We start from the raw sequence: 12,867 nt of genomic DNA, 5'->3' as shown, positions 1-12,867 counted from the left end.
TGAGAATGACACTTTGGGGCAAGTTTTTGAAATGATTGATTTGCTGCTTACAATGTTGTAGAAGAATTGGGTAACGCTGGACTTGACAGATTTATCCTTTTTATTTTTACAGAGAGTTTCTTGCCAAATTTTTCTCATGTTTGCAATTAGACCAGGGTGAGGAAAGACGACAAATTAATTACAAAGTAATTCGCTAATTTAAATGATATTTAAAGTATAAAGAAGATTAAAAAAGTATTTTCTGGTAATTGTTTTTGCTTTATTTTCATGTTTAATGATGAGGTTTTGATATTTTAAAACAACTAAAACAATAACAATACATTTTGATATTTTACAGTAGGAAATTCATGATCTTTACTTAATTTTCTAATTATTCTAAATAAATAGTTTTGGCTCATTATTGCATTTTGTTTCTATTCCTATAAAATGAAACCTGTACAACTTAAGATTCCATGCAGGGTCAATTTAAAACTGTATGATGCCTTTAAAGGGAAAGTTCGCCAAAAAATGAAAGCATCAAGTCAGGCAAATCACCCTTGACTTATTCCAAATAAGTTAGATTTTTTTTTTCTGTTAAACACAAAATAAGATAATAATAATAATAATAATAATTCCTTACATTTATATAGCGCTTTTCTGGGCACTCAAAGCTCTTTACAAATTTGGGGGAATCTCCTCATCCACCATCAGTATGCAGCATCCACCTGGATGACACGACAGCAGCCATTGACAGACCGCACACCACACACCACACACCAAAGCTAGCTGCTGGCATATATTTGCAAGATATTTTGAAGAGTGTTTGAAACCTGTAAACATTTGATTCAATAGTATTGCGGATGTCAGTACAATATAATACAATACAATAAAATACAATATTTATTAATAAAGCACATTTAAATAGCCATGAAACCCATCTCTTTTGGTTCAAGTCTAACTTCAGAAATTTTTTCCAAAAATGCTCCGAGATGGGCGGGGAGCTCTGAGTAGAGGGGGGAGTGGGCGTGGCCAGGAGAGCAGGGGAAAAAGAGAGAAGCGAACAACTGTGAGTTGGCTCACAGAATGAGACACAAACGGTTAAGAGACCCATGATTTTATAATTTACAAAGTTAAAATGCAAAGAAATAATTTAATGTCCTGCTACATTTGTTATTCGTAATTTGATATACACATAACCACAATTAGTTATATTATTATAAAGATAATCGTGTTTATATAAACACTATAAATGAGAAGGACTTCTCTCCGCCTCAATCCCCGGGTCTGAATGCAGACACAGTGGATAGCAGTCCTGCAGGTCTCTTGCACAGATACTGTAGGTGATGTGTCTGAATGGTAACGAACTCAATTGATAAAAGACAAAGTCTGCCATTCTCAAATTCTTGTACAGTTCTCCTGGCAAAATTGCTTGCTGCAAAACAACAGCTTTGCTGTATTGGCCTTGACAGAATCGCAGGGAAAAACATGCAACAAACCTCGTGGATCATGGAAACAAACACATACGACTCGTGCCGTCCACGCGGTCTCACCCAGTCATTGGGTCTCACAGCTTGGCAGGTCTGCCTGGCCTTCGGAAAGCATGTGAATAATTAAACTCATGAATAATTAATAATCAGGGTCTTCTCATAGGATAAGAAATCTCCAATATGAATAATAATGAGAAACCGACGCGTCATCACTCCACTAGCAGATTCGAGCAATGATCACCGATTTTGATCCTGCCCCAAAAATGATTTTAAACCCAGAAGATGAAATGAACTCAGAATTATCCAGTTTTCCACTGAAGTTAACTTAATCAGTTTGTGTTGGGACAACATGATGTAACTGTGTGAAACCCAGCAATTTTTACAGTGAAGTTTCCAACATTCTTCAAAATATCTTTTTTTTTGTGTGTGTTCAACAGAACAACGACAACAACAACAAATTTAAAAGTTTAAAGTTATTTAACATTGAAAACACCTTTTTTAAATATATTTTGGTGTTATATTTTAATACCATTATGCATTCGTTGGTTGATTAGTTGGTATATTTAGTGGTATTTATGGCACTGACTTATATTTATCAAGTCGCTCTAATCCACTTAAAACGGTGAGGAAAAATGACAAATTAGTAAAATGATATTTAAAGTATAAAGAACATAAAAAGTATTTTCTGGTAATGTTTTTTGCTTTATTTTCAAGTTTAATGATGAGGTTTGATGAAGATATTTTAAAACAACTAAAATAATAACAATACATTTTGATATTTTCTTTCTTTTCTTTTTAGCTCCAAGTCCCTTTTTTAATTAACCTTCTGGTGCTATATTTTAATACCATTATGCATTTATTTATTGGTTGGTTGGTTAATTATTTGGTATATTTAGTGGTTTTATGGCTTATATTTATCAAGTCCACCACTTAAATTTGTTATGAACAAACACTTGACCACTTTTTGCGCATAGACCTAAAATCATCATTTCCAATTAAAATCTTTATTTATAATCTTTAAAACATCTTTAGAGCACAGACTTGTTTTGGTCTCTTTTAGATGATATGTGGCAGATTATTGCTCAAGTAAATAAAAAAAACATGTAAGTGAAAAAAAAAAAAAACAATTCTGTGAAAATGACCAAACAGCATCAGTGGGTAAGACATCAAATGGCTCTGCTTTGTTTAATTTGTAACCGAATCCTTTTGTTTGCAAAAATTCTGCCTCCTATTAGTTGTTAATGGTAAAGAGCACTTCACGAACGGAAAGAAATTTGTAATCAAAGACGAGAAAAGGTGGGCAAATTAAACAGCTCAGCCCGTAAAGGAAATGTCAAGTGGTTTGTTTGTAGGGCTCAAGCATTGAGCTTCCAAACACGCATACATACACACACATACACACATGCACGCACGCATGCTTCAACCAAAGCACTGACAGCTCCAAGCAAACATCTCAGCTCTGTTAAGTTCACCTCACCTGTTAAATGTTAAACCAAATCACACATTTAGCTACTTTCACTGACGCAGTCTCCAATTTCCTTTCATTGCATCATTTTGTGTTTTGATTTACCTCAGTGGAACACGACAATGTCACTTTGTGTCTTTTCACATAGCGGCTCAGGTGGAGACATATGGCACAGAACAGGAGAAATGAAATTGTGTGTAAAATTTCCAAAATGCCGGCTTAAGTATTTTGCTTATACTATATATCCATCCATCCATCCATCCATCCATCCAAATCTGTCTTTATATTCGTCCATCCATCCATCTATCCATCCATCCATCCATCCATATCTGTCTCTATATTAGTCCATCCATCCATCTATCCATCCATCCATATCTGTCTTTATATTAGTCCATCCATCCATCCACCCATGTCTCTATATTCGTCCATCCATCCATCCATCTATCCATATGTCTCTATATTCGTCCGTCCATCCATCCATCCATCCATCCATCTATCTATCTATACATATATTCGTCCGTCCATCCATCCATCCATCCAGATCTATCTGTCTATATATTCTACTGTCCATCAATCCATATATCCATTCATCCATCCATCCATCAGTCCGTTTGTCCAACCACCGACCCATACATCCGTCCATGCATATATCTTTGGGCGTTATGCATTGCGTTATGTTGTTTACACGTGAGAATGATGAAAAAGGAATTCTGGAAAGCTGACAATTCATGTTATATCAGTTTTACTCTTTTGAGTCTTTGTTTTTTTTACATTCCATGTTGCATCATGTGGAGATGTCTCTGCAGGGATGTCAGATTTCTCAACTTTTTTTTCCATGAAAAAAAGTTAGCTTCAAACAAAGAAAACTCAGATTAATTATTATTAATATTATTATTATTATTAGTAGTAGTATATTATTATTATTATTATTGATAACAATTATAGTAATAGTAATCATTTTTGTAGCATATCTTTATTATTTATCTATTATCATTAATATATATAAATAACAAATAACAAAATATCGCAATTAATCAGTTTACTCTATTATTTTGTCCATTCTGTTTCTTATTAAGCAGTTTTAGAGGTAATAAAAATCTATAAGAGCAGTATATTTTCTTAATTCACTTCTTTTAAACTGATGCTTAACTCATATATTTTTGGGATATTCAATATTTTTTTTCTGCCAAAAGGTGAACTCATGTTGCTTGACATGTTCGTTGAATCCTGAAAGTGTTTTGAAGAAAGTCAAGTCTGAAATAATGAGCCCGGCCCCGAGTCAATGAGAACAAGAGGAACAGACAGCGGATTAGAATGCAGCCTGTGTTTGCCTGAAGTGTGTGTGATCCTTAGGTAATCACATGCTAACTGGGTGGGCGATCAGGCTGGAGTGACGTGCATGTGTGTGTGTGTGTGTGTGTGTGTGTGTGAGTGTATAGCAGACAGCTCGGCCCTGTCACTACGCACCGCTGTGAGAGAACAAAGAAAGAAGCCTAGCAGGGGATGGAGATCATTGCGGTCCCCTCTCAGCATTCAGAGCAGTCGCCCTGCCAAGACTCGTCTTTGCAGGGGCAAACCTTCCTCGTCTCTGCTGTTCGGCAGGTTGCACGACCTTTCCTGTCAGTTTGGAGTTAAAAGGGAGTACAACACTACAACAAGCAGTGCCACCCACCACTAACTGGAAACACAAGGCAGGAACAAAGATCTCTAGTGCAAGACAGTCAAGTACCACCAAACACAGTGTCCTTTCTGTTCCAAGCAATTGTGCAGAGATAATGCAACTGAATAGGTTACGCTGGAGCTATTATGCTATGTAAATCTCTAGTGTCGCCTGAATGTGTCTGCAAAGTCGCCACACAAAATACCCAACACAATCTCATGGTAATTCATAACTTTTTGATTTAGTGGCTAATTCATATGAATTCCTACGATCTCATTCGTACAATTTAGTACAATTTGTTCACCCCCCAATGACGGTTGGGTTTAGGGGCTCAGTTGGGTGCCTCCTTTTTAAAATCGTACATTTTCATGCGACAGAACTTGTATGAATTTGGACGAATTAGCCACTAAACTGACAAAACATAAAATATTTACGTTTTCTCATGACATCAGGCTGAAATACTCCACAAATGTCAAATTTTCCCATATTTGGAGATGTCTCTTTAAATGCAAATGAGCTGCTGCTTTTCTGAAGAGGGTGGAGCCTTTAAAACTATTCTGACAACCAAGAAACAACAAAATAAGCAAATCTCAATGCAGCCATTGATAAATTCAAATGTAGTACCTACTCGAGTAATAGAGGATTTTGGATGCAGCTAAAGTCCTAAAGCTAAAGTGTTTTCTGGGTTGGTAGATGAACCAATGACGTGATTACAGCACTAAAACTTGGAAAAAGGAAGATTTTTTTGATATGTCCCCTTTAAAGGAACAGTTCAGGTATAATTGAACATTCTTTCAGTATTTACTCATTCACGTCGGGCAGATTCATTGTAATTGCATGGAAAAGAGCGGCCGGTATGGGGAAAGGTTAGTTGAAGTCTGGTTTGGAAGGAGGCGAGTTCATTTCCCTTTGAAAAAGAACTTCAGTCTTCAAATACACTGGCACATTTTGACAATATTAAAGGTGAAGTTCAGAGAAAATTATTTTGGGATTTATTCTGCTCCTTTCAGCAGATGGGAAGCAAGGCTACTTGCGAATGTATTTTCAGCGCAGTCATCCATATGCATATACGCTTGTGGTATAAAAGACACCTAATCGCTCTGTTATCACTTTTTTCCACATTTCAGAATAAAAAGTAACTTGGATCATAAGTCACATCTTATGTTTTAGCTTCATCAAAGTCACTGAAAACGTCAAACAAAATGGGAGGGTACTGTATGAATGCTGGAAAAATAAAATAAAATAAAATAAAATAAATAAATAAAATAAAATAAAATAAAATAAAATAAAATAAAATAAAATAAAATAAAATAAAATAAAATAAAATAAAATAAAATAAAATAAAATAAAATAAAATAAAATAAAATAAAATAAAATAAAAATATATATTTTTAATAAAATAAATAAGTCACATTTTAAGTATTAGCTTCAACAAAGTCACCAAGAACCTCAAACAGAATGAGAGCATGTTTGAATGCTGGAAAACAATAAAAAATAAAAAAATTAAATTAAATTAAATTAAATTAAATTCAATTCAATTCAATTCAATTCAATTAAAAATAAAATTCAATTAAATTCAATTAAAAACAAATAAAAAATAATAAAAATTTAATTAAATTAAAAATATAAAAGTATTAAAAAAATTATTATATAAAATATATACATATAAATACAAATACAAATAAATACAAAATATATATATAATATATATATATATATATATATATATATATATATATATATATATATATATATATATATATATATATATATATATATATATATATATATATATATATATATATATATGCATGTATGTATGTATACATCACAAATTAGGTTTTAGCTTCAACAAAGTCACCAAGAACCTCAAACTGAATGAGAATATAATGTTTGAATGCTGGAAAAAATAAAAAATAAAACAAATTAAAATAATATAAAAAATTTATACAAATTTTTATATATTGTATTATGTTATGTTGTCAAGCACATATTGTATGCAACAAATTTTAACTCTACGAACTACAGTGAAAGATATATTGTTCCCCAGAGTAATTTTAATCAACAACTAGTTACCAACCTATAAAGTTCATACTACACAGCACCACTAAAGTCAATGATCCTTCCCTCTCGCAGTGTCTTTACTGAGAAAATGAAGACTCTGGGGAATTAAACCAGCCCTCTCATCTATCTCTAAAGTCGCTGTTGTTAATTAATGTAGAAGGAGGTGGAAATGGCGATGTGCGTGCATTCAAAACTCATATCTCATATGAATTTATTACATATTTCGCTAAGGAACAATTAAGGTGGCTATTATCTTTATTAATACTTCCTTCTTTTACCCGAGGGCTCTTTTACATTAATCGTAATCTGATTGTGCGTTTCCATTTCACATGCTCAACTCTCTCTGTTATTTAACTTCTTTGAAGAATTTAATTGACTAGTTCTTTGGGTGTCATCATGCCATCTGGCTAATCATATATTTAGTTTTATTTGTTCTTTTTCATATTTTTCTAGCACTTTTATACATTTCAATCACTGTTCTACACTTTTGATTAATTAATTAATTAATCCATTATTCATTCATTATATATAGGGTCTATATTTCTTTAACAAACATTTTGGAGAGTTTTCATTAATTCATTCATTCATTCATTCATTCATTCACTTTCCTTCGGCTTAGTGCCTTATTTATGAGGGTTGCCACAGTGTAATGAACTGCCACCTATTCCAGCATATGTTTTACGCAGCAGATGTCCTCCTATTGAGAATGTTTTCTATTCTAATTTAAAGAGCCCCTAATATGGGTTTATGAAAATGACCTTCTATGCAGTATGTAACACAGCTCAAAGTGAATGAAAACATCCAGCTGAGGTTTAATCTGAAAGTTCTCCGTGTTTTTTAACTATTGAATCTTCAACGAAATAGTCAACTCAGAGTCGAAAAAAATGAATCGTGTTGTGTTCGGATATTTTGCCTGAACGCATTGACGTCAACACGGTACATCAACAAATATGTAGTACTGGATCCGATAACATGTGAAAGCGCATTTCCCTTCAGACACAGAGCACGGGGGAATCACGGGACTGATGACAGTCACTGACAGATGGAGATTCGGCTGTGGGGAATAAATGGTTATTAAGTTCATTTTCACAACAATACCACAGTATAGCCAACCTGCTTGTTCCTGTCATTTTTCTGATTTTTGATACAATACACTGCAACGCGGGATTTGTCGACTGTTTGCTATTAAAGGAAGGTGCAGCAGAGACTATTATGTATGTGACTTTGTCAGACTTTGACAGGGACTTTGTCAGTAACTGTTACAGCTCCTATGGACCAGTTTCTTCCTCCTCTGGATCATAATATGTAAGTGTAATTAAAATCGTTGCCTCATTTTGTGTAGTTTGCAACATATGAGTTTAATTGTGTGTTGTAAGTTGTAATCGCTCCACGCCACTTGTTATCACATATCTATTATAGATCAGTGCTTGTACTGTATCTCTCAGGTTAAATCTTTAAAGTTTGGGGCTATTTATATATTATGTCCAAATCCATGTTGAAAACATGACGCGTGCTTCTTCCTTTACCCATTTAAATGCTTTTCTGAACTCGGGATCCTCTGCCGTTTGTCTTTGCTATGGCCACCATCAGCTGTTCCTACACACGCGGCGGTCAATTTTCTAAATAGTTTTGCCACTGTGTGGATTAAAAGTGAGTGTGTGTCGATGTTGGGGTTAGGGTTAAGAATAGAGTAATATGCTGGTGTTTAACTGCATTGCTTTGTTCAGTGTTTCTGCAGATATCATAATGTCAAACTTAAGACTTTAAGACCTTTTTAAGTATTAATTTAAGAACTATAATCACAACATCAAAAACATGCATACACATAAAGAGAAAATGCAAAATCACAAAATTTGTGGTAAAATAAATGTATTCAAATTGAACAGTACTAAAGACAAGTTAGATGCACCACTGAACTACAGAAAAAAACAAACAAACAAACATCTTAAGGCTGATTTATACTTTCGCCTGGATCCGCACCACATAACTTTGATGCATCACTTGCTTTGTTCATATCTCGGACAGTTCTATCTATTAAAGTTAAATATTAATGGCAACAGAACATGGGTTGCTCTACAATTATATTTTTTATTATGGCAAGAATAAAAGCAAGAAAAGTACACTTACTAAAAAATACAAACATTTTTTTTGTTTTGCCCACTCATTACTGTCTGGCTAGTTCATGTCATTTACTTATATGCTAAAAAAGCATTAATGGTCCAACATTCTATTCCTAAAGCCCAGAAATTGGGCATCAGTATGTTGTAAACTGATAGGTTCATATATTCCTTTCCAGTTATCAAAGACATCATTTGTTACTTAACTTTAGTTTGTAACTTGTTAATTGTTTTAAATTCAAAATTGTAACATATACATCAGTGTAAAACATATGAATGGTGGAAAAGCATATTCTGTAGTATTAAAACCACCTGGGTGTCCACTTTTGCATGGCTTCTTTTTTTTGTTTTAACAAACGCATCGCTCAGGTTTCTCCAAACTTTTACGAAAACTTCAATTTCGCAATTTCTAGCCAAGAATTATTGGTCATCTGGTTCTCCCTATGATCGCGCATAGACAGATCATAAAAATGTCTGTAATCTCTTCAAAGTGTTTCATATTCAACTCAAATCAAACGTGGCATCTGTTTGCCCGAGTCTCAAATATTTTGTGAGCTTCGCCCGCCAAAATCATGTCGCTCGCACCTAAAGCGAACCTCCACAAACACTACGATGACGTCACATTCGCCGCGCACACTGAGCTCAATAACAGAAAGCTGATTGGATATTGCATGTTGGTCTCATTTGTAGTTGAAATACCGCAAATTACAGTTGGACTATTGAAATAAAGAACTAAAACACCATGAAAACTAAGCAACAGCAACAAAAAAAGAATTTAAATGAGCATTAGATGTAGCGTTACATAGACATCGGAAAAATAAAACCTGTGCAAAAATATTTAAGACCTAAAACAGCGAATTTAAGACTTTTCAAGGCCTAAATTTGAGTTTTATTTATTTTTTTGACATTTTAAGACTTTTAAGACCCAGCGGAAACCCTGTTTATGGCATTCCTGCATTGGGCTCTTACATACTCTCTGCTACTTCATAGCCATGGTGGATATTTCTCTCGGTCTCGCGCTGAACGCAGTCAACCAATCACTACACACTGGGTCATCGGACCAATCACAGCAGATTAGCCTCATGCAAAGGAGAGGTTTGGGAACAAATTAATCGCTGAACAAATCATATAAGAGTCGTTGGGGTAATTAGGTAAAAATAAATGCATATTATAAGAGAATGAAAGTATTTTTTTTACCTTTTTTGCATATCAGCCTGTTATTAGAGACCCCCAAAACTAAAATACGACCTTTTATAATGCCAATAGGGGCTCTTTAAACCCCTATAAATGTGTAATTTGTATCTTGCTTATGACAACATTTAATATACATTTTTAAAAAGTACACATTCAAGCGCACACACATGCACACACACAATGCTGTAAATGACACAAAACTCCAACAATCAGCCAGGCACCAGTCAATCAGTCAATTAAATCAGCCTAGATGTAACACACCAATAAGACAAGAGCTCACTAGCACACCTTCTCTCAGATTTGAACACTCAGTAATTGGCTTTTTGTAACAAGTCATTTTCAATTGTGCAGTACAGATCACCTCTGGGTCAGCTGCGTCCCCAAGAATTTAATTTCAGACCGCTATAAATTATATCAGTCTGCCAAAGAATAAAGATTCCCCCCTCTTGATTAAATCTCACATTCTTAGCTATCGGTACATTCAAATTAATATTTTTCATCTTAGTATCCTATCTTGCAAGCCGATCGCCTAATTTATATTCAAAACTATCAAGCAAGCAAACAGCCGACAGCTCTTCCCCTCGGAACTGTCCGCCGGATCTTGATATTTACTATAACAATCGCTCTCCTGTTAACCAAAACCACAGAAGCACACATTTCTTTCCCCCTTTTTAATGATCAAGCCTATTATTCGCTAACATAAATTGCATAGGAGTTTGGCTGCGATCTCTGTCACAGTCCCCTGGCCTATTTACACAAAATATGGTGGGAAAAAAATGTATCTTAAAGAGGAGCTGCCATGAATGCATCAAAAGTTCTTAATAAGATACTTTTACCTGCAAGGCACCCCAGGAACGACTGCAGAACCAACAGTTTCCATAGCAACTTCATCTTCGCTTTGGTACGGTCAAAGTCAACTCACATCCAATCCCGAATGTATGGAGTCCTCACTGTGGCTTCTCGCTCTTCACTCTGTAAGGGACAGCAAAAATACAATGGGCTTAGTTTGATTCAAAAACCACCCCTTTAGTACAGTTCTAGTAACCGTTAAGAGAATTCATATGTACAAAAAGCTGAAATTTCTGTCATTTCTGGTTTAGTTCTCTTTTTTTTTTTGGTGTTGGAGTTTTGTTCTATGTGCAAGCTGACATTATCAAGCATGCTGCTCACTTTCACAAAAAAAAAATGTTCAATAAACAAGAAGGCATAACTGAGTTACAAGTGCTAATATTCGGTAATTCATTATATTGTGATAATAAACATGCATGATATTGTTATCATTGGCGCTTCAAAATACTGTGACTATTGAGAGGTGCGTTTCCGAAAACTATCATTAGGCAACTAAGGTCACAAGTTGTGTCGTTAAAAACATAGTGCATTGATTTGGCATTTCCCAAATCCATCGTTCCAACGAACATTTGCAAACTGCATTTGCAAACTACACCTCTGGAGCTGTAGAAACATAGTTCCTGGCTGTTATTTCCAGTTATCTCCCCTATGCCCTATTCATTTACAACATTCTGACATTTAAACTTGGAATGATTTAAAAAAAAAAAGCATTAAAGTCATCAGTCTTAGGTCTTTCAAAGCATTTTAAAGTTCGGTTTTAGCGATCTTCATGTTTACAATTGCGCTCCCTTTGCACTTTGAAAACATTGATGTCATTTTGAACACAGCCGTGGCTCATGATGAAAGCTATAGGTGACGTATTATTTAAAAGCAGAATTTATGTCTCCAAAGCTTGTGAAAAAAAAAAAAAAAACAGCATACGTTAATGCTTTTAATTTATAGTGGGTTATTTATTAAGTATCTGTACTGTATATGACAAGGAAAATTTCTGCTGTGGTTTGCATGTGTCAAGTAGACTTTTAAAATAAATAAAATAAATAAATAAAAAATATCATAATTATTATTAATATTAATCATTAATACTATTATTAAAGTAGAATTTTTTCATTTCCTAATGAATAAAAATTATTAAATGTAATTTCTTAATAAATAGCCTCAATATTAATTTATTTATATGATTTATATATGAGATTAGAATATGTGTTAGCTTTTGTAAGTGATTTTATGTTAATTTAGAATAGACAATGGAATATTCTCAATAATATTTGTAAAGGAAACATGGGCCCTATATGTACCGTTTACATACAGTTGAAGTTAAAATTATTAGCCCCCCGAATTATGAGCCCCTCTGTTTAATTTTTTCCCCAATTTCGGTTCAACAGAGAGAAGATGTTTTCAACACATTTCTAAACATAATAGTTTTAATAACTCATATCTAATAACGGATTTCTTTTATCCTTGTCATGATGACAGTAAATAATATTTGACTAAATATTTTTCAAGACACTTCTATACAGGTTAAAGGGACATTTCAAGGCTTAACTAGGTTACTTAGGTTAACTAGGCATATACATGCTCCCCATTTAGAGCATTATTATAGGCGTTTTACGTTATAACTAACGAGTTTTGGGAAACACTAATCATTACATCGTTCTTTTCCCAAACGATGCATGGTATTATAATAATTCAGCTGCGAGTTACGTAGTTGTTTGGGAAACGCACCCCAGATTATTTTTCATGACAGCAACAAACGCTTGAAGGTTATGCTAGGTTCACAATGAATGCAAAATTAAGCATTTACGCAAAAAATAAACATACAAATTCAAAGCAAAATCGTGAATACAGGCGAATTTTAGAGAATTTGCCATGAACATATGACATTTTCCTCAATGGCTTCTTTCGTGCAAGTTAAAAAAAATTCCACTTGAGCGGTGAGAAGAAAAACATCCCATGAAGAGGGTCAGACAGAATCTGTGGACAGAATTTTCTGCTATTTTTTTTTTTTAATCTGCGGATTTATGCAGAATGATTTTGGGAGTATCATAACTAAAA

General features: G+C 34.0%; 1 protein-coding gene across 1 annotated transcript in view; it reads right to left on the bottom strand.

Moving 5' to 3' along the window:
• Positions 1-10,914, bottom strand: part of cntn4 (contactin 4) — a 308,523-nt gene extending 297,609 nt beyond the window's left edge. The window contains exon 1 of the mRNA XM_056460400.1: positions 10,803-10,914. Coding sequence (XP_056316375.1) covers positions 10,803-10,857 — 55 coding nt within the window. The 5' untranslated portion in view covers positions 10,858-10,914. The remainder of the gene's footprint in view (positions 1-10,802) is intronic.
• Between the last annotated feature and the right edge of the window lie 1,953 nt (positions 10,915-12,867).

The sequence above is a fragment of the Danio aesculapii genome, chromosome 6 (assembly GCF_903798145.1).
Source record: "Danio aesculapii chromosome 6, fDanAes4.1, whole genome shotgun sequence".
NCBI lineage: Eukaryota > Metazoa > Chordata > Actinopteri > Cypriniformes > Danionidae > Danio > Danio aesculapii.
The sequence above is the reverse complement of the archived record's forward strand: the minus strand, read 5'-3'. Positions and strand labels throughout refer to the sequence as shown.